Below are 20,467 nucleotides of genomic sequence, written 5' to 3'. Positions count from 1 at the left end.
GGGGAAATGAGGGTGTATATATAATGCTCGTGCTCTGCGCGCTCTGTGCGCTCTGTGCGCTCTGCTGGCAGAGCCCACAGGGCCGACAGAGCCAACAGGGCATATCACGTGGTTCAGCCTTGTTCCCTTGTGGATCCTTCCATCTGTCCAATGAATGTCCTGAGCCGCGCCTTCGCAGCCCGCGACCGGTCTCTTCCAAGGCTGTGTCTAACAGTAAGGCTGAATGTTTACGCCTCGCATTAAGGCTGTAAGACCATATACTAGGACTTACGATATTAGACATAGAGTAGTACTATAGTTAAAAACAACAGCACAACGTAGTAGGGTTTAGAGAAATTTCTCGCCGAATTTAGCGGTAATACAGTGTTAACGATCCTACTAGGGCCTAACTAGATTAGAGTTCCTAGTAACAATCGGGATAGTATGAATTAATTGTGAATCACGCAAGGTATGAACAGTCACTTGTCACTAAGAACTATATAGTCCAATAGATAATATAAGTTGGCTACGAAGAGAGTGTAAGCTATCTAGGGGTAATGGGGGTGTATATATAATGTCTATGCTCTGTGCGCTCTATGCGCTCTGTGCGCTCTACTAGTAAAGCCCACAGAGCCAACAGAGCCAGCAGAGCATGTCACGTGACTCAGCCTTACTCTCTCACGGAACCTTCCATGTAGCCAATGAATGTGGTGAGCCGCGCCCGTGTAGCCCACGACCGGTCCCTTCTAAGGCTGTGTCTAACATACAGCCGCTTTCGAGAATATCTTCTCTGAACAGTAATTTCCCCTGACTTAGTCTCTTCTCTCGTCGTCTCTTTAGATTAACTTACCTTCTCACACACTACACAACCACTACTGGACCTAGATCAGTACTCCTTCGGAAACAGTAAGAGATCCACCTAACTCCTCGAGATAATGGGTGCCTTTGATCTCACCAAACCTTCACGAGGAGGTGGAACCTTCCCAACTTGCCTTTATATAGTCTTATAAGTGCACAGGACGCCATATCAACGTCGTATAGCTTTCTTTGCAATGGAGACATTGGAAGTGCGGCTGACAATAGTCTTCTAAATTACACTGGTGGTTCTGATGGGCTGCAGTGACGGGGAAGCATCTCTTCCTCTACCGCTAGATATTTTCCAGCAACGGGTTCTATGCCCCTGAAGAGGCCTCGATCAGGCCAAAATCTCATCAACTTGGCTGATAGTGTAGCTAAAACATGGCGAACACGTCTAAATGCCCCAGTGAACAATAACTGGCAAGTTCGGAGCCAATTTCGAAGTCGTGTCTGCCATGCGTTGTTGATTCCCAGGCTTCCTAGAATGAATGCTTCGTTCAGTTGACGTTGAAGGTCAGCGTTGCCGATCCGGACTGATTGGAGTTCAGATTTCATTTGCTCAAGTTTAAGCTGTGAGGTGCCCAAATTGGCTACAGCGGTTGTGTGCTGATCTTTTAAAGTTCTGTTTTCGTCTTCCAGATTCCGGACAGCAGTGTTTTGCTTGTTCAATTGTTGGCGGATTTCGTGGAGCTGTCCTTGGAGGTCTGACTTTGACGCCTCTAGCTCATCCACAGCCACTTTTTGGTCATACAATTGTCGACGAAGTTCGGTCAGCTGCCCTTCGAGACCTATATTCGACTTTTCAAGACCGGCCACGGCCAATTTTCCTTTTTGTAATAGTTGCTCGAGATGATCCGACGTCCTTCGCAAACCAGATTTGGATTCTTGTAGCTCCGCTATAGTCGTAGATTGCCGATCCAACCGCTGGCTCATATGAGCCAACTGACTCTTCAGGCCTCGTTCCGTTTCTTGAAGTTGGCTCGCAGCCATTGCTTGCTCATCCACCTTTTGACAAAGACTGGTCTCTCGAGCCTGCAAGCGTGAGTTTTCCAGCTAAATTCCGGTCATCCTGAGCTCTGCGAGTAGAGTACTGACCTTTCCATTCTGAACTTCAGTGCGTAGTTCTATATTCTGCTCCTGTAACGTTCGAAATCGTTCGTAATCATCACAAGCATATGGGAGCCGGTTTTGCAGTTCTATGAAGGCTTCCTCCTGCTGATGTTGATGCGCTTGGTGGCATAGGCACAGCCCAGCTAGCACTCCCAATTCCTCTTTTCGCACTTCCGTCGGCGGCTTTCGAGCCATGGATGCGAGGAGGGAAGACACATGGAAGCGTTCTGGCTCTTCGATAGTCCAAGTGCAGCGAGAGTTGAATCTTCTGGCCGCACGACCAATACAGATTATCTCATTGCGGCCAAGATCAGTGATTTGGAGGACACGATCAGGGTCCCAGACATATGGAACAGCCATAGTTGTTTAATCATACGTAGGTAGAGCCCGTTTCTAAGCATTCCCTGGCGAGAAGATTGGAGTCCCCTATGCCTTAAAACTCTAGGGTCATATCTTTCTATCGCATAGTGAGGAGTGCCTTGCAAGCATATCACAGTTTCTAATTCTCCAAGAGCAGTTGAATCCGGGATTGGGCAGCATATTATCAGCTCACATTTTTCAGCCAGGCGGACGCTTTGACATTACAGAAGGGAGCTCCTGCATAAGCGCAGAGATCTAGGCGAGCTAAGAGTCCGGAGGGTGCCGACGTTTCGTGCTGCTTATCTCCTCCGCTCTCTAGGTTCGAAAACCGGGGGCTGTTTAGGGAGGCCAGTTTTGTCTCCATTCCAAAGTTACCATACTGTTTCAGGTCGATAGCTGGTCTTCAGGTGACCCAAGGAACCTCTTTTCTCGTCGACGTACTTCAAAATGATTCCAAAATTGTGCCACATGCCGTAAAAGTATGATCTTTCGGGATAGCGAGGCTGCGAGGTAGAGGTTCATAATCTCTGACCTTGATGTCCTGACTCTAGGTATCACCCTGATGAATGGGGCAGGGATGCTTTGACTCCGCGTGGCCCCCTTCAAGAGCCGGAGGAGCCGCTCCATAACTGGGGGAGCTCAGGGATGAGGTTGCGTCAATCAAACAATGATGCCCGCGGCTTAGGACCCACAGTGGGTTTGAGGTTAGTTCCCTCTGTACTTTTGCACGAAATACGGGCGTATCTGGCAAAATAGCAATCAACTACCGAGTAACTCGGGGCGAATTCCCTGGGAACGGCTTTACAAGGAAAATTAGGCAGCAGCGTAAGGGCAGGGAATCTGCCAGGGTCTCTAACGCCCGTCTGAAACAGATGCCGAGCAGAGAGGCAGGTATACTGGGTAGCCGATTGCTATGGTGCCTGATTTGGCCCTCCATGTGTCGATTAGGGACCTTGCGTCCGACCTCACACTACCTACCAGTCTACTGTAACGCGGTCCACGTCCACGATTGTTAGCGAATGAATGAGTTCAGAAGTAGGAGGGTCCAGCACCGCCAGCCTGAGCCAAAAAATCACCTTGGAAAGGACTCCAATATCGTAGTCTCTTTCTAGGTGAGGGTCGATTGTAGCCCTTTCCAATTTTATACAGACGTTTTCATAAGCCATTTAGTGCAATACACAGACTTTGGAGCTTCTCCATCCTTCCTGTAACGTGTCGTTACACTAGTGTAGAATGAGAATATAAACTACGATACTGAGCTGGTAGAAGCCATGGCGTCGATGTTTCGCTGGTATCGTGAAGCAGTGACGTACTGTACTATGTGTACTTATCGGATGTGACAGTTCGCAAATGCCCGGATTAAGTAAGACACATCACCACGTAGACGAACGGATCGAAAGTTGCCAGGCAGAAGGCTTGAAACAAATGAAGGGTTACAGCTGAGCAACTATCGCCGAGGCCTAAAGGGGACCCCTAAACCTGAACTGGCTTCTGCGAATGGGCTTCAGGCAGCGCTCCCTGTGGCTCCCCCGTAACTCTGCCGTGGCTCCCCCGTGCTCGGCCAGGTCTCCTCGATGCTCGGTCACGTGCCAGATTAAAGTGGCCTCGCTCCCTTTCCTGAACGCAAATGGTAATGGATAAAGCGTAGTTCGGGGTATATATAATATATATATATACTCTATTCTATACCAAATCTCTGTCCTTCATGCCTCAGCTCCCTTCCCGGCAGTCGTGCTCGCGCCCTTCATATGCACGAAACTACTCGCCTCAAACTTTGGCTCCGCTTCAACTTTGACCAATTTACTTGCCTCGGTCTGCATGGGCGACAATCCCCACCGCTCAAACATGTCCTTGTCCTGATCCCAGCCGTTGCAATCCGTCGTCAACATCTTCTCACCCGTGAAAATGGCGTTCGCACCCGCCATGAAACACAGCATTTGTTCACTCTCAGGCATACTGACTCTTCCGGCTGCAATGCGAATGATGGTTCGCGGCATGACTAGGCGAGCAGTAGCAATGCAACGGACCATGTCTTCCAACTTAACCGGTTCTTGGCCGAACATGGGCGTTCCTTTAATGGGGACAAGTTTGTTCACCGGGAAAGACTCGGGGTGTTCTGGGAGAGTGGCGAGGGTGTAGATCAATCCAACGTGGTCGGTTGCAGGCGTCTCTCCTAGGCCGAGTATGCCACCACTGCAGACATGGATGCCTGCTTCCCGTACATTCTCCAGTGTTTGTAATCGTTCGTCGTAGGAACGTGTGGTGATGACGTGGGGGTAATGTTCTCGCGAAGTATCCACATTATGGTTGTATGCTGTCAATCCGGCCTCTTTCAACTCCCGAGCTTGTTGCTTGTCAAGCATGCCCAGGGTTACGCAGGCTTCCATACCCAAAGCTCGAACACCTTTGACCATTTCAACGATATTCTTCATTCCTCGCGTCCGCCCCCGCATGTCACGCCAGGCAGCGCCCATGCAGAACCTGTTTGAGCCATTCGCTTTGGCAATTTTTGCGGCCTCGATGACAGAATCCACCGTGGAGAGTTTGGTGGCTTGGAGGTTTGTCTTGTAGCGGGAAGATTGAGCGCAGTAAGAGCAGTCTTCCGTGCACCCACCAGTCTTTATGTTCATGAGGGTACATAATTGGACTGCCGAGGGCTTGTGAAATCGACGGTGGACAGTGCCCTACAAATGATCTTAGTAGGGAAATTCTAGACAAGTGGTGAGGTAGGCGGATGTACTGCAGCGAAAGCCAGTTCCATCAGAGGAGTCTGGTGGATCGAAGAGATCTCTTCTTTGGTCCAGTTATTGCGCGGACCAGTAGCATTGACAGCTTGCTCGAACACCGACTGCCCTTGAGGTTGTGGTGGGGGAGGCGTTTGGTTGAGACTAGCAGCAGCTCGAGGGATATCATGCACAATGCTGTAGAAGCGGACTGAAGAGACCTTCCTCGCAGTCTTGCGAGCCACGCACCGACTCATCGTTGCCAGCTCCATGCCGCGGGCGCAAAAAATGTATGATGCGTTGCAGCGTTTCTGTCGGGTCGTTGAGGAGCACAAATAACATTCGCCGAAGTAGGAGCGCAATTGAGAAACTACTGATTGGTGGGGTAGGGGGCCTAGCACATAGCCTCGTCGGTGGAATTGCTTCGGCTCGGCATTCAACAAACCCGTGACGGGTCCACTTCAGCCTTGCCCTGTCCCTTACACCTTACCAGGACCAAACCCAGGAAATTACAAATCGATTGTGGACAAGGCGCATTTGGCCCTCCGGGGGGCGGCTCCTTCGAGATGCAACAGCCCGCCGCCGCGGCTCACCCTTCTTCTCACCGTCGCCTTGACCGGCATCTATTCGTCGATACAGGAACTCGCCTCCTTTTTCCCCTTTTACTAATATCTAACAATCGGCGGCGCCCAACATCGACCATTCTTGAGCCTCCCGCCAGTGATGAGAGTCGTCTCTCCCTGTCAAATGCGCCGCTTTCTGCCGCCCAAGAGTATGCCCAAGTCTCGCAAAAGCTGTCCTCGCTTTCGTCCAATTTGGCTCCGGGGTATCCGACAGTGCCCTCGTGCTTGGCCCTAATGTTGAGGGAACCGAAGCCCAGCTTCTGGGGCCAGAACTTCTGGCCTCTCCTGAAATCTGGGGAAGTTGTATTCCCCCATTCCCCAGACCGGCCAGACCGGTCTATTCGTCGTAGTAGTACAATGTTCCCCAAGGTTTGGCGTTCGGAGCGCGAATCCCGAGTATGCCAACAATCCTCAGTCAAGACACAATTTCGGGCCGGAGAACACAATAATCTAGGTATGTACCGCAAACGCTATTACGGAGGGACATTACTAGATATATATGTTGAAAGCTGCGCTGCTGCATCAACTCTTTTGTCATATTGTCTGTGATTTTGCACAGCCCTGCTTTGGCCAAGTCAACATGTCGAAACTTGAGAATAGCGAAGTGTTTGTGGAATACAGCCAGGAGCAAAAGGAAAACGGAGGAGATCCTGGCGCTGGAAATTCGACCGCCGACCCCCACGACCCGCTGACCTGGAGCTCTACCCGCAAACTGGCCATCTTGACATCGGTCAGCGTGTACATGTTTGTCGGCACGTTCAGCATGATCGTCATCGGGCCCGCGTTGCAGATCGTGCCGCGCGAATTCCACTCTGCGTTCTCGGCCTCGACGTATCTCATCGGCGGTCCGCTTCTCGCCTACGGGGTGGCGTCGTTCTTGTGGGTGCCGCTGGCCAATCGATACGGCGCTCGTCTCATCTTCACCACGACCTCGATCGTCGGCGCCTGTCTGAGCATATGGGGAGCCCGGGCCACCAGTTTCGGCAGCCTCGTCGCTGCCCGAACCCTGGCCACGGGCCTCTTTGCCAGTCCCGAAACTCTGGCTCCCCAGATGATCGGAGACGTGTTTGCTCCGAAAGACCGTGCAAAGGCCATGACGGTTATTGCCATCATGCAGGCGGTCGGGTTCAGTGTGGGACCTCTGGCTGGATCCTTTATTGTGCAAAACAGGTTGGTAATTGTGTTGATGATTTTTCGCAAAGCTACTTGCTAACAACTGACAGCTCTCTCGGCTGGAGATGGACTGAATGGATCATCGTCATTCTCGCCTTTAGCAGTGCGGCCATGATTTTGTTGTTGATGCCGGAAACACAATACACGAACAACCCTGACCGACGGCCGAGACGCCGGATCGACGACTTTCGCTTCTGGCCAGTCAGCGGCGGGGGAAAGCGAAAGGTTCACAGGTACAGGCAAGCTCGAAGAAGTCGGCGACAAGAGCTAATCATATGCCCTAGTCTGAGGGCTGCTTTCGCCGTCATCTTTCCTTATTTCTTCCATCCGATCGTCATCACCAGTATGGTCTTCTTTTCCATCTGTCTCATGGTCGCAAATTATACCATGGTAAGCACCTTCAATTGTGCTTCTATTCGAACATGTCGTGCTGATCAGCGGGCTGGCTAGACAACTCAATCTCTCTCTTACCAAATCGAGTACGGATTCAGCCTGGGAGATAGTGGATTGACGTTCTTTGCCCCGATGGTCGGCAGCTTACTGGCCATCATTCTCTGCGGCGTGCTTGCCGACCACTACTTTCAACGTCTAGCCCGCAAGAGCCAAGGAAAACCTCCCAAGCCGGAGCGTCGATTGCCTCTGTTCGCCCTGACGGGACCGGTCGGCGTCGCCGGGACCATTCTTTTTGGTGTTTGTACCCAGAACCAGTGTCACTGGTTTGCACCTCTCTTCGGTACATTCTTGTGTAAGTCAACCTCCCCTCCCTGGCTGAATGAAGCTAAGATTTACAGTGCTCTTCTCCTTCACTTCGGCCGCTTCCATCTTGTTTGCATACCTTCTCGACGTGTACGAGGCTAGAATGGACACGGTCATGGTCGTCTTCAACGGCGTCAAGAACATTGCCACCTTTGCCATCAGCTACGCCATCATTCCCTGGAACACGAGCGCCGGCTATTCGATCCCGTTCATCGTGCTGGGGCTTTTGCTGCTGGCTGGACACTTGCTTGTGGGATTGATATACTGGAAAGGAGAGGCAATGAGGCACTGGACGGCGACGAAATTTGAGTCCGGGAAGGAAACGCACCATGGCGATGCCTTTTGAGCAGATCACCGTCGAATGTAGTGGTAGAGAGCGTGTCGCGCAAATGTCTTTGGCAGCCCGAAGGATGTTGGACTCTCTTGGACTCTCCTTGATGTACGCGAGTGGTAAAAGTCTGGGTCAACGCCCAATAATCTCTCTGCATACAACCTCCAGGTCGCGGCAAGGCTGGATCCTTCCCCAGCCAGCCTACGGCGTTCGGGGTATAACCCCGGATATTACACAAGTTTTCCGGGGGAATCAGCGAGGTCAGAAGTTGCAAATGGATAATTCGCTCCGAAAGAAAGGCTCCCCAGCTTTTTGACTGAAATAATAGTGAAACCCTGCGCAGCCCGGAGCTCGACGCCCGAAATATGGATGGCCAGGGCGGTGTCGCAAGTGCTTTCGGACAACGCTCTCCCTGGCAAGAAGAGAAATAACTTCCCACCTGTCGCGAGGAACTTTAGGGTAAGACATAATAACTCTGACTTCCGGACACTTGACCCTAGACACTGGGCTTGACAGAGCAGTCGGATCTTCGTGTGCTTTCTCACGAATGGAGACAGGCACGGAAAGTGACAGAGTGCATGCTCTGTCGCTCGTTTCTCAGTTCGGAGAGAGGATGACGGCCATTTTGTCGGCAAACATCCTCCTGTCAGCATTCCTTGTATTCCTCTGCTATTTGCTCCACGTTCGCTACAACACGGCCCTACGTGCGGTGCCGGGTCCGCTGCTTGCCAGTTTTACAAGACTGTGGAAGGTCAAGACCATTCTGACGGCCAGACAAGAGTTGGTGCTGCTGGAGCTCCACCGCAAGCATGGTAAAAGTTCACTTCACGAGTGTACGACGCGTCTGAGAGTGCTGCTGATTGAGACATTACGATAATGATCAGGCCATCTTGTGCGGATAGGACCTAATGAAATCAGCGTGTCAGATCCAGGGGCCTTGAAGGTGATTTACGGCGCCGGGACCAAGTTCACCAAGACGAGGTTGGTTCTGCCCGGGCAAGCAAAATTTGTCGAGTCACTGTCGAGAACTGACGGTATGCAACAGTTGGTATCCATCTTGGAGCATGGGAGGCCAGTCTGGCAAATACGACGTCTTTTCAGACCCGACGACCGAGGGCCACGCCGCGTCCAAGAGGATGGTGTCGCACTCGTACTCCATGGCGGCGGTCAACGAGTTGGACCTGTTTGTTCAACGCCCAGTGGACCGGCTGCTCCAGCGATTCGGGGAGCACACCGATGGTGGCACGCCCATGAACCTGGCCGACTGGCTTCAGTGGTTCGCGTTCGACGTGATCGGCGAGGTGTCGTTTTCCAAACAATTCGGGTTCCTCGACGCCGGCAAGGACATTGACGACACGTTAAAGGCCATCGACGAGACGCTGTGGTCGGGCATCGTCATTGCAGAGCTTCCAGAATTGGACAGGATCCGGAAGAGCTCTCTTTTCAAGTATTTGCCCGTCGTCGGAGGTTATGACCAGAGGCTCAACATCATAATCGGGGTAGGCAGAAAAACAGTCGCGAAAGGAGAATCACTTGCTGACTGATGATGGGTAAAAGCAAGCCCAACAAGTGCTGTCTGAGCGGCGTCGAGGCCGTGAGGTGGATCGGCGGGACTTGTTGTCTCGATTTTTCCAGGTCCAGCGAGAGAACCCCGGCAAATTCGACGACCTGGACCTGCAAGTCACCATCACGGTCAACATCTTTGCCGGCTCCGACACGACGAGCATCGCCCTGCGGGCCATTTTGTACTACGCCATCACCAACCCGCGCTGTTACGACAAGCTGCTGCTCGAGCTGGACGAGGCCGTGCGCAGCGGGCGGATCTCGAAACAGACGACGCTGGCCGAGGCTCAGAGTCTCCCTTACCTTCAAGCGTGCATCAAGGAGGCCATGAGGCTTCACCCGAGTCTCGGCACCCAGCACACGCGTTACGTGCCCGAGGGAGGAGTGGTCCTCGCGGGGACCTACCTACCAGCCAGGGTAAGTAAAGTCTTTTCCTCGCGACTTTCAGTCCTCATCCCGGCATAGACGACCGTGGGAATCAATTCCTGGGTCATGCACAGTCAAACGGCCATCTTTGGCCCCGACGCCGACCAGTATCGACCAGAGAGGTGGATCGACGGTGACAAGTCCTTGATGGACCGCCACTTTATGAGCGTGAGTACTCAGGGTCGAAACGGCTTGAGCTGACTGACCGACCTCGACAGTTCGGATACGGCGCGCACATGTGCCTGGGCAAAAACATTGCCTTGCTTGAGATCAACAAAGTCATTCCGCAGATTTTGCTTCACTATCACCTTCGTCTCGCACACCCGGAAGATGGAGGCTGGAGCTGCACCAGTCACACGTTTGTGCAGCAGAGGAAATTTCACGTCATTGTGGAACGCAGGAAACAGTAATCCTCTGGCCGAGGTGTCTGAGGGTCGCCTGTCTGGCGATTGGAATGATAGGACCAAGATACGGTGGTGGTGGAGGAGAGGGAGATAATTCCCATTTGCAGAGTCGTGAAGATGAGTTGAAAGTCAATGTTGAGACCGTGGCTTTTACCTATGTAGGTATCCTTCGGTCAGCTTCGAAGCCACTGGTCGGTGTTTTCTGAATGACGGGATTACATGATATAGGGAGCCATGCGGATGGCTAGTCGGGGAGTGTTTTAGGCACCCAGTGCCTAGACGATGCTTAAAATCTTCCGACGGCCACCTATCTGACGCCTGGAAAATATATATCTCTAGGGGCTAAAGGCTTATTTTCTTCGATCTTTAGGAACACCCAGAGTCCTCCTATGCCTAATCTTGGGGCCCGTTGTAGGTGCCACCCCCCTAAAGCTTAAGCGCTGTTCAGGCATAACCGCCCCTAAGTGGAGTCTCGCTAACGGATACGGTTTAGGGCCGCGGCAACAAAACACAACCTGTGCCCTTGCCGTGTAAGCGTCCTCGGAGTTGGACAATGCCCTGGCTCGTTGTCTGGGGATAGCTCGCTGTCTTGGCGGGAGTTGCAGATGCTATTTTCTTCCCCGTCTTCTCCGTACGCCGACTTCTCCAGAAATCGAGGCTGGACTATGTAGATATCCGAGGATCTTGGTGGGCGGGGGAGGCAGGGGAAGGCCAGTAGAAGCGAGAACCCAATAAGCAAATATTATTAGCTTCTCTCCCTGCTTCGACGCTTTGTTTCCATCCGTTTACATCGACATCACCAAGAACAAAACCTTGTGCAGTTTTCTGTCGCCGCTCGCTCTCCCAAACATGTCGTCGAAGCCAAAGCGCTGGGTGGCATGCGATTTCTGCAGGTCTAAAAAGGTCCGATGTAAGTAGTGGGTACTGGCTCTGGCTGGGTGTCACATTCTGATCAAAGACTTTTCCAGGCAATGGAGGACATCCGTGCTCCTACTGTCAGAGTCACGGACAGTTGTGTCAGCGATCTCGACATCGTCGCCAGTCGGCCAAGGAGAGAGAAATGGACTTTGACGCCATGGCCCAGCGTCTGGCCAAGCTGGAAGCGTTGTTGGACAGCTCGAAGAAGGCCTCGGTCGAGGTCCCGGTGATGTCTGCTGTGCCGGCACCTACGACCACGCCAGGCCTGTCGCAGAGTGAAAACGCCGCATCGCCTCCTCTGCCGCCCATTCATCAGCCTACCATATCGACGTACGACCATGCTCCGAGGGGCATCGAGACAGACGAGGTGGTGGTCATGGACGAGAATGCTTCCAAGCAAGCGGCCACCAGCCCTTGCGCGGTTGAGATTGCTGGTAGTAAGCCTGAGAGTCAAAACCTGGTCAAAATCGAACGATGAAGCAAACTGACCTCTAGGCGGCCAAGACCACTCATATGCCAATCGTCTCTGGTGCGAGAGCCTCCATCCTGCAGCGGCAGCCTACCCGACGCGAGAGCCTCAAAGCCTCGGAGCCGCCGACGATAGGCCGATATTGGACGACGTAGGAGGGAGCAATCCGATTGAAAGACAGGAGGAAAGCAGCGTGTACTCGGCAGAGACGGTGAGAAGCGCGCGTCTCCCAGGAAATAATGAGCATTTCTAACAAAATTTTGACACGGTAGTATCTGGAATATCAAGGCTAGCCGCCCCCTTGGTGCCAAACAGTTACTCCCTTCTGATGTGTCCGAACAGGCCCCAGATCCTTTCTCTCGATATGTTCTCCCACCGGTTTGGACTGGGTGGCGGAGAAAGTCGGCTCACGTCAGTTTCACAAAACGGCCACACGATTTACCAGAGACATGACGCGGAGGTTGAAGCTAGCCAAAAAACTGCCCCCCCAACGCGCTCCGGAGCCTGAACCTGACATGGCATGGAAGTATACCAATGGTAGGAACCTGAACAAAAAGAAAGAACACCTCGAGTTGGAGCTGATCGAGAAGCATATTTCGAAAAGGGCTACGACTCTGCGTTTGGAATCGTTGATCGCCCGTGGTTCGAGTCTCGTTTGCGTGTCCACCTGACGAACAGCGAATACGAAGACGACGATCAATCTTGGTACGCGCTGCGCAACATGATTTACGCTTCCGGCAGTAGAATCGAGCTCTCGGAAAAGTCGACCTTTAGCAAAGCCTCACAGGCGTCGTGGCCGTGGTTCGAGAATGCGCTCTCCGTCTTTACCGATCTGCTGTTCCTCCCCACCTCGATAGTTGCCGTACAAGCGCTGGCACTCATGGTATCTCGTTGGCCTCCGTTGGCGACATTCATTCACTGACATGGACAGGCATATTACACCGAAGGGTTGGGAAACCACCTCTTGCAGTACAACCTCACGGCGGCGGCCCTGCGGCTCGCGTGCTCCAAAGGTCTACACCGACAGCCGCCCTCGTCGTGGAAGTTGCCCGACCACGAAATCAGCCACCGGAGTTGGATTTTCTGGGCGGTCTATTGCCTGGACAAACACGTCGCCAGCCGTTCAGGCCGGCCTTCGGTATCTCCCCCCTCCCCCCTCCCCCCTTCCCCCTCTTCTTCTGGCATGTGCGTGCTAAACGGCACACTTACTCTCTCAAGACAATGGACGACGAGGAGATTAACTGTCAAATCCCAACCTCGATTTCGTCGAGTAGTAGCGCCAATGTCCAAGCTTGTCAGATTCTCATCCGCCTTCACCAGCTCTGCTCGTTTGTCCTCGCGTCCGTCTCCAGCGCCAGAGCTTTCCGACAGACCCCGAATGAGTTGATGCAGACAGTGCACGGCCTGCATCAAAAGGCCGAGGCATTGGGCCGGGAAATTCGCGAGATCACCCATCTCAACGTCCCCCTTGACCTGACTCGGCTCCCGTCTGGCATGAGCCTGTACACAGCGCTGGCCATCCAGTTCACCTATTCCGGGCTGCTGTTCGACATCCACACCACCCTCACCTACCCCTGGTCGTGTGGCATCATCAACCTTCGACGACATCCCGCCATGCGCGACCAGGTGGAAAAGTCGTACACCGTCGTCGCCGATGCATCCAGGGAAGTCTTGCTTGCAACCAGGCACATTCCTCTGGATGCCACATGCCCATTTCTGTACGTCTTTTACCGATCTCTCTCTCTCCCTCAAGCTGAACATTGGTAAGATTCGCATATTACATTCCAATCTATGCCATGATCAACCTCTTCATTCACATCCTGCAAGCACCCAACCTGGCGACAGTCCACTCGGACCTGTTGCTCATGGAGATCGGAGCGGCACACTTTACCCGGCTCGAAATCGCCACCGAGTTCCAGATCTCGACCCCTTTTGCAAAGGACATTGCGCAAATGGCCCGCCGCTTTGTCGAGCACGCTCAACTCCCTGAATTTCCCGACAACGACAAGTCGAACTTGATCGAAAGGCCTCTTCCAACTGACCCTCTTGACTTTGATCAGATGAACATTCCCGATTTGACTGAAGCGGAAATCACCGGTGAGGACGGCATGTACCCGACCGTGAGTGACTTTTCATCTTTCCTTAAACTTCAAACCACGTGGTTGGGACTGACACCCACGGTATTGCAAAAATTCAGTGGTTTGACATGAACATTGACGCCGACATGGAAATGTGGAGTTCCCTTCTTCCGATTGTCGAAGGGGATGGGCAGCCTCCGGTGGATTTTCACTTTTCCATGCGCCATTGATGCGTGACACGCGTAGAGGGGGAACACCTAGGTAGACCGTTTCAAGGTCCAATACTCCACCAGTTCCATACTGGAGAAGGAAGGGGTTAGGGTTTTCAGGCGATTCCGAAAGCCGGCTCTTGTTCGGAAACAGAGTGACCCTTGTATATGTCTTGCTAACAACAAGGTACTGGCTTGCGGTTCGTACATAGGTCGTGGTTCTATTGTCCATAGTCATGTGTGTATGGCGCCGCATCGGCTCTTACAGCGAACTTGGCTGGGGCTTTCTGGCGCGCCTTTCCCAGCCAATCAAGATCGATTGTAGCCCCGGGCCGAAGAATACTAACTTGGAATATGGTGGAGACTTTGCCTCTTTCGTCATGTCACGGTTTTGGAGGTTTCGGAGCGAAACATTCGAACAGTGCTCAGGTATCTTGCCTTCACCGCAACTGTCTAGCATGTCCCGTGATGTTACCAAGGTCTCAGTGAGATCGACGTATCCGAGGTGAACCAGCTCACATGATCTCCGCGTCTTGAGAAATGACTTTCCGAATTCGGTGCTCCAAGGCCGATACCTGTGGGCTGGCAAACGAATGAAAAGGTCACTGGAGTTAGTCGGCTCAAAGTACAAAATAGATCATGGGAAGAGTTTGTGACCACGTTTTTGTGCTCTTGTACTCATTGCATAAGCTTGCTAACACATTGACAACGTGATATCGATGGCGCACACTCCCAAGGTCGTCGTCGCCGGCGCAGGCCCCGCGGGTCTTCTCCTCGCGCTCTTGTTGGCGCGAGAGGGGGTCCAGGTGACGGTGTTGGAAGCGAATCATTCAATCGATACGAGACCTCGAGCATTGCTCTACGGTCCCGCGGCGGCACAGTGAGTGATTGGACCTTGTTACAGGGAGTCAATGGCTAATGGCGACGTCTGCAGAGTGATTCGCCGCGCGGGCATCGTCAACAAGGTCTTGGAACGGGGATTCTTCATCCGAAGCATGGCCTGGAGGAAGCTGGGCGGGGAAAAGATCACCGAAATCACCGGCATGGACACGTTGGACATCCCGGATCGCATGATGGCGTATCCGCTCAACCTGTTGGCCGAACTGATCCTGGAAGCCCTCGTACCGCTTCCCAATGCGACCGTCCTCTGGAACCACCGGGTCACAGCCGTGTCTCAAGACGAGGGTCAAGCTTGGGTCGAGGCGGAAACCCATGGCGGGACCGTCAAGCTGGGTGGTGATTTTGTCGTCGGATGCGACGGCGCCAGGAGCGGCGTCCGCAAGGCCCTGTTCGGGCGCAATTTCAGGGGCTACACTTGGGACAAGCTGATTGTTACTACCAATGTAGGCAACCGGAGCGGAAATTATTCACGAGGTTTGCTGACAGGTGTACATTACAGGTGTACTACGACCTCGACAAGTACGACTGGTCCGACCTTCAGTGGACACTTCACCCCGACAACTGGTTCGTCTCGATGCGCATCACCAAGGACGGCCTGTGGCGCGTGGCGTACGGAGAGGATGCCTCGTTGACGCCTGAGCAGCTCAGAGAAAGACTCCCCCAGAGATTTCGGTCCATTCTTCCCGGCTCCCCGACGCCGGATCAGTACCGGTTGGCCAATTTTGCCTGGTTTCGAATGCACCAACGTTGCGTCGATCGTATGAGGGTGGGAAGGATCATGTTGGCGGGAGACGCAGCCCACCTGTGCAATCCCATGTTGGTCCCCCTGTTATAAACAAGGTAGTTCTGGACTGACTCGCGATAGGGGCGGCCTTGGACTCACCGGTGGCATTGCAGACGTTGGGAGCCTGACTGATTGTCTACTGGGAATCTTTTCCGGCAAGGCTGGTTTAGACATCCTGGACAAATACGACCGAGTCCGACGGGAGATTTACAACGGCATCATCGATCCCCTGTCGACCGTCAACATGAACCGCATGAGCACGGACGGAGAAACGGCGCTCGAAACAGACCATTTCCTGCAAATGGCCCAACAGGCGGGGAAAGATTGTGAATCCGCCGCCGAGTTTATGATGGTGAGTTTTTTTTTTCCCTTCCTGTGCCTAATAGACAGACACTGACTGTGTAAAAAGCAAGATTTGGCTCTGGGAGCAGACATGACTCGGTTCTACAATCAGCCAGAGACCAGGCTTTAGGGCACACGGGGAGTATTGATACGCTGTCGTTCACTCCAAGTCTCACGACGTCTTGTATGTTTTCTATGGTCGAATTGGTCTCTTGATGCATTCTATCCTTTGGGACTAAACGGCAGACCGAGTCATTCCAGATCTGGTGCTTTGTAGTGGTAGAGAGTCGTAATCCTGGCCTTCTTGAACGTGCCATGAGCTGACGAGCTCGATTACCCGCAACACTGACCCTCAATCACGATACTCTCTCCGCCGCACATGCGCTCTCATCTTACCCATAGCTCCTAACTTCTGTATTCGCTCGACAAGACTGATCTAGATGGCCCACGGCATGTCTCAGGTTCTATTCGGGCCACACAACCTGGCATTTACTCCTGTCGTGGTAACTCTGCACTCTCGCAAAGCCTTGATCTCTCTCAATACCTTCTCGTGTCCCTTGGTACCAAGCCATTAGGCTAAGACATCTCGCCGTTTTACTCTGACGTCGATTCCGAGTTGCTTGTTAAACAAGAAATTATGAGTTGTCCATTCTTATTCGGGGTGGACCAGCTCGATGTGATAATGCAAAAGGATATTGGGAAGGGGTTTGTGGATCTCGGTCAACGAGACCTGAACAGGGTCATGTTGGGTCAGCGAATCTGTCTCGACGGAGGGAGGGAGAAGATGGAACGGAGGGTGGTCATACATTCTTTCCAATACACGTGCGCGGACCGGCGCCGAAATTCATCACGTGTCGATCCATGTTCTCGGCTCCAGGTTGCAGCCATCAATCCGGGTTCCATTCTTCGCCGTCCTTGCCAAAGATGTTGGTGTCGAAGTGGAGGACGTGGGCGTTCATGCCGACCCTACTCCCCTCTGGAAAATATTGCCCTCTTTCACGGCGGCGGTGATCTCGGCGGTGAGCTTCTCGTAAGTGTCAGGACACCCCACGAAAAAGTAGAGCATCGAACGCATGGCAATGGACTCTACCGTTTGACCTCGCCGTTTTCCATTTGGATCTGGCGTTCGCGGACCGCGCTTTTCGCTGCCACGACGATGCTGTCGTGGCACTACAATGACTGGCGGGGAAACCTCCAGAAACCCCCACGACGTTGGGGGACGGGATGAACACTACCCAGTACTAGGGGCGCAAGGGGCGCAAGTAGCCGCAAGAAGCAGGTGGTTGGACCTTGGCAGGACAGTCAGATGGGTTAACCAGAAGTTTATCCACACTCGAGAGGCGACAGTTCCATATTCTGCTCTCCCGCTTGCTTTGACCGGGTCAATACACCAGGAACCGAGTGCCCTAGACCAATCGTTGGTCGACAATATTCACGCCTTTCCTTGTTACAACTTTGGATGACTTGAGCGACGACAACACGCATTGGAGGAGCTTGTTTGTCTGGGACGAGCCTCCGATCGCCCTCACCTCCTCGCCGGCTCAACTTCCCCAGACCGAGCTATCGCCATTGCTTCGAGTTTCTGGACAGATTTACCCAGAACACGGGCTTCATCCTGTCCTTCGACTGCGGCACCTACAGTCAGAGGAAGCAGGTTCTGGAGGAAAGCGAGTGGATCTTCGAAGATGACGAATCGAACGGCCAAGATCTGAGCAACACAATCGCTCCGACCGCCCTCATGGGCGATCCCTTTCTGCCGAATCTAACTACCGATCCACTGTATTGGCAGACTCATCAAAGTGCCCTCATGGTGAAGGAGGTGGTGTTGGTCTTGATCGGTGAGATGGCTCTCGAGGTCCCAGAGCTGTGTGTCCTGCCAACCGATCATAGGAGCTTGTGTCTCGCTGGAGCCGACGGACGTCGAAAATGCAGCGCATTGGTTTAATTGTGTCGAGAAATGGTCTTCACCGATGTCGACTTGAGTGGTGACTTTCTGTCGGCCGATGACCATCGCTCTCCTTTGTGTCTTGCGGCTAGCAAGCCCAGGACTCAAGCTCTACAGGCGGCTTATCATGTCTGCCTATTCCAGAACTGGGAAGGCAATGACACCAATAAGCGACGAATCCGGCGGAATCGATTTAGCACCGTCGTCTCCGTGAGTTCATCAGCTCTCTGCGGTAGGAGGAGGGCGGTAACCCTTTGGCCCGACTGATAAATACTGGCAGGCCGTGGGAGATATTGGCATCTCAACTGCGAGACACAAACCTTACAATGCCATTGGACCGGACTTCAATTGGCATGAATGGGTGGCTAGAGAAGAGTTTATCCGGTCCGTCGTCCCTCCCCCCCCCCGAACAGTCAGGCTTTGTTGTAAGTTTACTGACTCCCGTCCTGCAGGTTCTTCATCTGAGTTTTCTTCATGAACAATGCGTTTGTCATCTTCAACAACCTACCGCCGAGACTGATGATCAAGGAAGCAACGTTGCACTTGGCCTGTCCCGAAGCCTGCTTCCAGGCGACGGATGGGGCTGACTGTGTCAACAAAATTCGACGATGGTACCTCGGGACATCTCCAGGTACTCAGCTCTCCTACCTGGAAGGCATCGAGCTTATCCGCCAGGAATCTATGAGCGTGGAGATCCAATGCCGTTGCGCCTTTCTAGGGCCGCTGAACCTATTTGCTCTCACCTCCTGTAAGCCGAGCTTCCACTTGTTTGTTGATTGGGGGGTTTCTAACCAGCTCCCATCCAGCGCTTCACGGCCTCATTTTCCAGTACCAGCACTGCTTTCGCGAACAGGCCCAGCTTGTTCCAATCCGAAATGCAGCAAAAAACTGGGGAATGATCTGGCAAATGTACTCGGAGGACTTCTCGGCTTCTCCGCCACATGCCATGGTCACCGAGGACACCATGACGATTCACAAAATGTGCAACAGAGTCGGATTCATGAGGCACGCACCGGAATTCTGGCTGCTGGCCAAACTCATGATGGACCGCATCACAAATTGCAAAGTCCTCGAGCCAAGAGAGCCCTTCGGCAGCCTCGTACCAGAGACGCCCTCGGCCACTGACGACTCGACGGAGCCCATCTACCACGAGTACGATCAGACTAGCATGCAGCAAGTTAACGACTTGATCACCATTCTTCAACGAATTCACATCCAGTGAGCGTCAAATGGAATGGAATGGCTTTTCAGAGAAGTCTTGGCATGAATGAGACTCTCCAAAACTATGGTACGGTTACGACGACCTTGCCCACGGCGCGATTCTCTTCACAGTATTGATGAGCCTTGCCAATGTCGCGCAGCGCAAACGTCTTGTCCACAACGACCTCTTGTGGGTAGACGCCCGTCTCGATCTTGTGGACGACATCCGACAGAAGGGCCTCGACGGTCGGGTGGTCGACGTCGGCGTCTTCCGAGCCGGGCCCGCTGTTGGTCATGGTGAAGAAGGAGACGTTGCGGGTGGGTGGGATGTAGAACGGCTCGAACTTACCCGCCGACCAGTTCTTGTTGAGCGGCCCGACGAGCACGGCCGTGCCGCGCCGGGCGCAGAGGTTGGCACAGCGCGCTATGTGGTCGGGCCCGACCAATTCTACAACGATGTCGACGCCGTCAGGTGCGATCTTGAGAACCTCGGTGTCGATGTCGTCCTCGAGAACGACGTGATCGGCGCCGGCCGCTTTCAGTTTTTCAATCTTTTCCGTGTTTCTCGTCGTCGCGATGACCGTGGCGCCGGCGTCCTTGGCCACGAGGAGCCCCCACACGCCGACGCTCGACGTCGCCCCGTGTATGAGGACGACGACCGGCTTGTTGTCCTTTTTTCGTCGTTCCCCCAGTCCCGCGGCTAGGTTCAGCGCCCCCCACGCCGTGTACATGCTCATCGGCACAGCGGCCAGCACGTTCCACGGGAGCTTGGTCGTCGCCGGCAGCCGGTACAGCCGTCGTCGATGGCTGAGGCTGAACTCGGCGTACGCGCCGTCATACGCCTTGCCCCCTCCGTTCAAAAACCCCGTCACCTTTTCGCCCTCCGTGAACCCGGAAGCCGACCCGGCCTCCACGACCTCGCCGACAAACTCCTCGCCCAGGATCTTCGGCGGTTCCTCGCGGTACTCTTTCTGAAAAATGATGAATTCGCCGATAAACGGCGCCGCGCCCGTACGACCGCGGAGTTCTGCCCGGTTCAGGCCCGCGGCGTGCACGCGACACAGCACCCACTCCGGCGAGGGCAAAGTCGGTCGCGGGTAGTCGGTCGAGTAAGTGAAGCAGTCGGAGGGGTCGGCAGAGTACCCCGGGTTGGTCAAGACGGCGGCCGTCATCTGGCCCTTTGGCACGTTGTCCCAAGTCGGCATGGTTCATCACTCGTTGTGTTATCGTTGTAATTGAAATTTGTACAAGAAAAAAGATCTGTGCAGTGGTGTCGTCGGTGCACGTTTATATCGTCTTGTAGTCGGGTGTTGTAC

At 53.5% G+C, this 20,467-nt stretch overlaps 10 protein-coding genes across 10 annotated transcripts; 6 read left to right on the top strand and 4 right to left on the bottom strand.

Moving 5' to 3' along the window:
* Positions 1 to 1,071: 1,071 nt before the first annotated feature.
* A1O5_12308 (uncharacterized protein) lies at positions 1,072 to 2,307 on the bottom strand (the record flags this gene model as incomplete). The annotated part of the gene is made up of 2 exons (XM_007752877.1): positions 1,072 to 1,869; positions 1,933 to 2,307. The coding sequence occupies 2 exons, from the start codon at positions 2,305 to 2,307 to the stop codon at positions 1,072 to 1,074; spliced, it is 1,173 nt and encodes a 390-aa protein (XP_007751067.1).
* A 1,703-nt stretch (positions 2,308 to 4,010) lies between these two features.
* On the bottom strand, positions 4,011 to 5,287 carry A1O5_12307 (biotin synthetase; the record flags this gene model as incomplete). The annotated part of the gene is made up of 2 exons (XM_007752876.1): positions 4,011 to 4,991; positions 5,048 to 5,287. The coding sequence occupies 2 exons, from the start codon at positions 5,285 to 5,287 to the stop codon at positions 4,011 to 4,013; spliced, it is 1,221 nt and encodes a 406-aa protein (XP_007751066.1).
* A 946-nt stretch (positions 5,288 to 6,233) lies between these two features.
* On the top strand, positions 6,234 to 7,928 carry A1O5_12306 (uncharacterized protein; the record flags this gene model as incomplete). The annotated part of the gene is made up of 4 exons (XM_007752875.1): positions 6,234 to 6,823; positions 6,877 to 7,216; positions 7,277 to 7,571; positions 7,618 to 7,928. The coding sequence occupies 4 exons, from the start codon at positions 6,234 to 6,236 to the stop codon at positions 7,926 to 7,928; spliced, it is 1,536 nt and encodes a 511-aa protein (XP_007751065.1).
* Positions 7,929 to 8,460: 532 nt separating this feature from the next.
* Positions 8,461 to 10,312, top strand: A1O5_12305 (uncharacterized protein; the record flags this gene model as incomplete). The annotated part of the gene is made up of 6 exons (XM_007752874.1): positions 8,461 to 8,731; positions 8,798 to 8,894; positions 8,959 to 9,412; positions 9,471 to 9,893; positions 9,942 to 10,070; positions 10,121 to 10,312. 6 exons carry the CDS (start codon positions 8,461 to 8,463, stop codon positions 10,310 to 10,312), a joined length of 1,566 nt encoding a protein of 521 aa, XP_007751064.1.
* Positions 10,313 to 11,381: 1,069 nt separating this feature from the next.
* On the top strand, positions 11,382 to 11,702 carry A1O5_12304 (uncharacterized protein; the record flags this gene model as incomplete). The annotated part of the gene is made up of 1 exon (XM_007752873.1): positions 11,382 to 11,702. The coding sequence occupies one exon, from the start codon at positions 11,382 to 11,384 to the stop codon at positions 11,700 to 11,702; it is 321 nt and encodes a 106-aa protein (XP_007751063.1).
* Positions 11,703 to 12,142: 440 nt separating this feature from the next.
* Positions 12,143 to 14,001, top strand: A1O5_12303 (uncharacterized protein; the record flags this gene model as incomplete). Its single annotated transcript, XM_007752872.1, has 6 exons — positions 12,143 to 12,230; positions 12,284 to 12,576; positions 12,625 to 12,831; positions 12,912 to 13,411; positions 13,462 to 13,813; positions 13,891 to 14,001. 6 exons carry the CDS (start codon positions 12,143 to 12,145, stop codon positions 13,999 to 14,001), a joined length of 1,551 nt encoding a protein of 516 aa, XP_007751062.1.
* A 698-nt stretch (positions 14,002 to 14,699) lies between these two features.
* A1O5_12302 (uncharacterized protein) lies at positions 14,700 to 16,136 on the top strand (the record flags this gene model as incomplete). The annotated part of the gene is made up of 5 exons (XM_007752871.1): positions 14,700 to 14,860; positions 14,915 to 15,323; positions 15,380 to 15,696; positions 15,746 to 16,016; positions 16,074 to 16,136. The coding sequence occupies 5 exons, from the start codon at positions 14,700 to 14,702 to the stop codon at positions 16,134 to 16,136; spliced, it is 1,221 nt and encodes a 406-aa protein (XP_007751061.1).
* Positions 16,137 to 16,592: 456 nt separating this feature from the next.
* On the bottom strand, positions 16,593 to 16,998 carry A1O5_12301 (uncharacterized protein). Its single transcript, XM_007752870.1, has 2 exons — positions 16,813 to 16,998; positions 16,593 to 16,736 (listed from the first exon to the last, which is right to left on the bottom strand). Exons 1-2 carry the CDS (start codon positions 16,907 to 16,909, stop codon positions 16,642 to 16,644), a joined length of 192 nt encoding a protein of 63 aa, XP_007751060.1. The 5' UTR covers positions 16,910 to 16,998; the 3' UTR covers positions 16,593 to 16,641.
* Positions 16,999 to 18,425: 1,427 nt separating this feature from the next.
* Positions 18,426 to 19,173, top strand: A1O5_12300 (uncharacterized protein; the record flags this gene model as incomplete). Its single annotated transcript, XM_007752869.1, has 2 exons — positions 18,426 to 18,699; positions 18,758 to 19,173. The coding sequence occupies 2 exons, from the start codon at positions 18,426 to 18,428 to the stop codon at positions 19,171 to 19,173; spliced, it is 690 nt and encodes a 229-aa protein (XP_007751059.1).
* A 61-nt stretch (positions 19,174 to 19,234) lies between these two features.
* On the bottom strand, positions 19,235 to 20,356 carry A1O5_12299 (uncharacterized protein; the record flags this gene model as incomplete). Its single annotated transcript, XM_007752868.1, has 1 exon — positions 19,235 to 20,356. The coding sequence occupies one exon, from the start codon at positions 20,354 to 20,356 to the stop codon at positions 19,235 to 19,237; it is 1,122 nt and encodes a 373-aa protein (XP_007751058.1).
* Between the last annotated feature and the right edge of the window lie 111 nt (positions 20,357 to 20,467).

This window comes from Cladophialophora psammophila (genome assembly GCF_000585535.1).
Source record: "Cladophialophora psammophila CBS 110553 chromosome Unknown aczJe-supercont1.32, whole genome shotgun sequence".
Taxonomy (NCBI): Eukaryota; Fungi; Ascomycota; class Eurotiomycetes; order Chaetothyriales; family Herpotrichiellaceae; genus Cladophialophora; species Cladophialophora psammophila.
Note: the sequence above shows the minus strand (reverse complement) of the source record. Positions and strands in the feature narration are given on the sequence as shown.

Excerpts from the sequence above, each read along its gene's own strand:
- A1O5_12301 (XM_007752870.1), bottom strand. The coding sequence starts at position 16,909 with ATGGAACCCGGATTGATGGCTGCAACCTGGAGCCGAGAACATGGATCG. Across the intron at positions 16,737-16,812 it reads GCACGTGTATTGGAAAGAAT|GTCTCGTTGACCGAGATCCA; the intron begins GTATGACCACCC and ends GACCCTGTTCAG.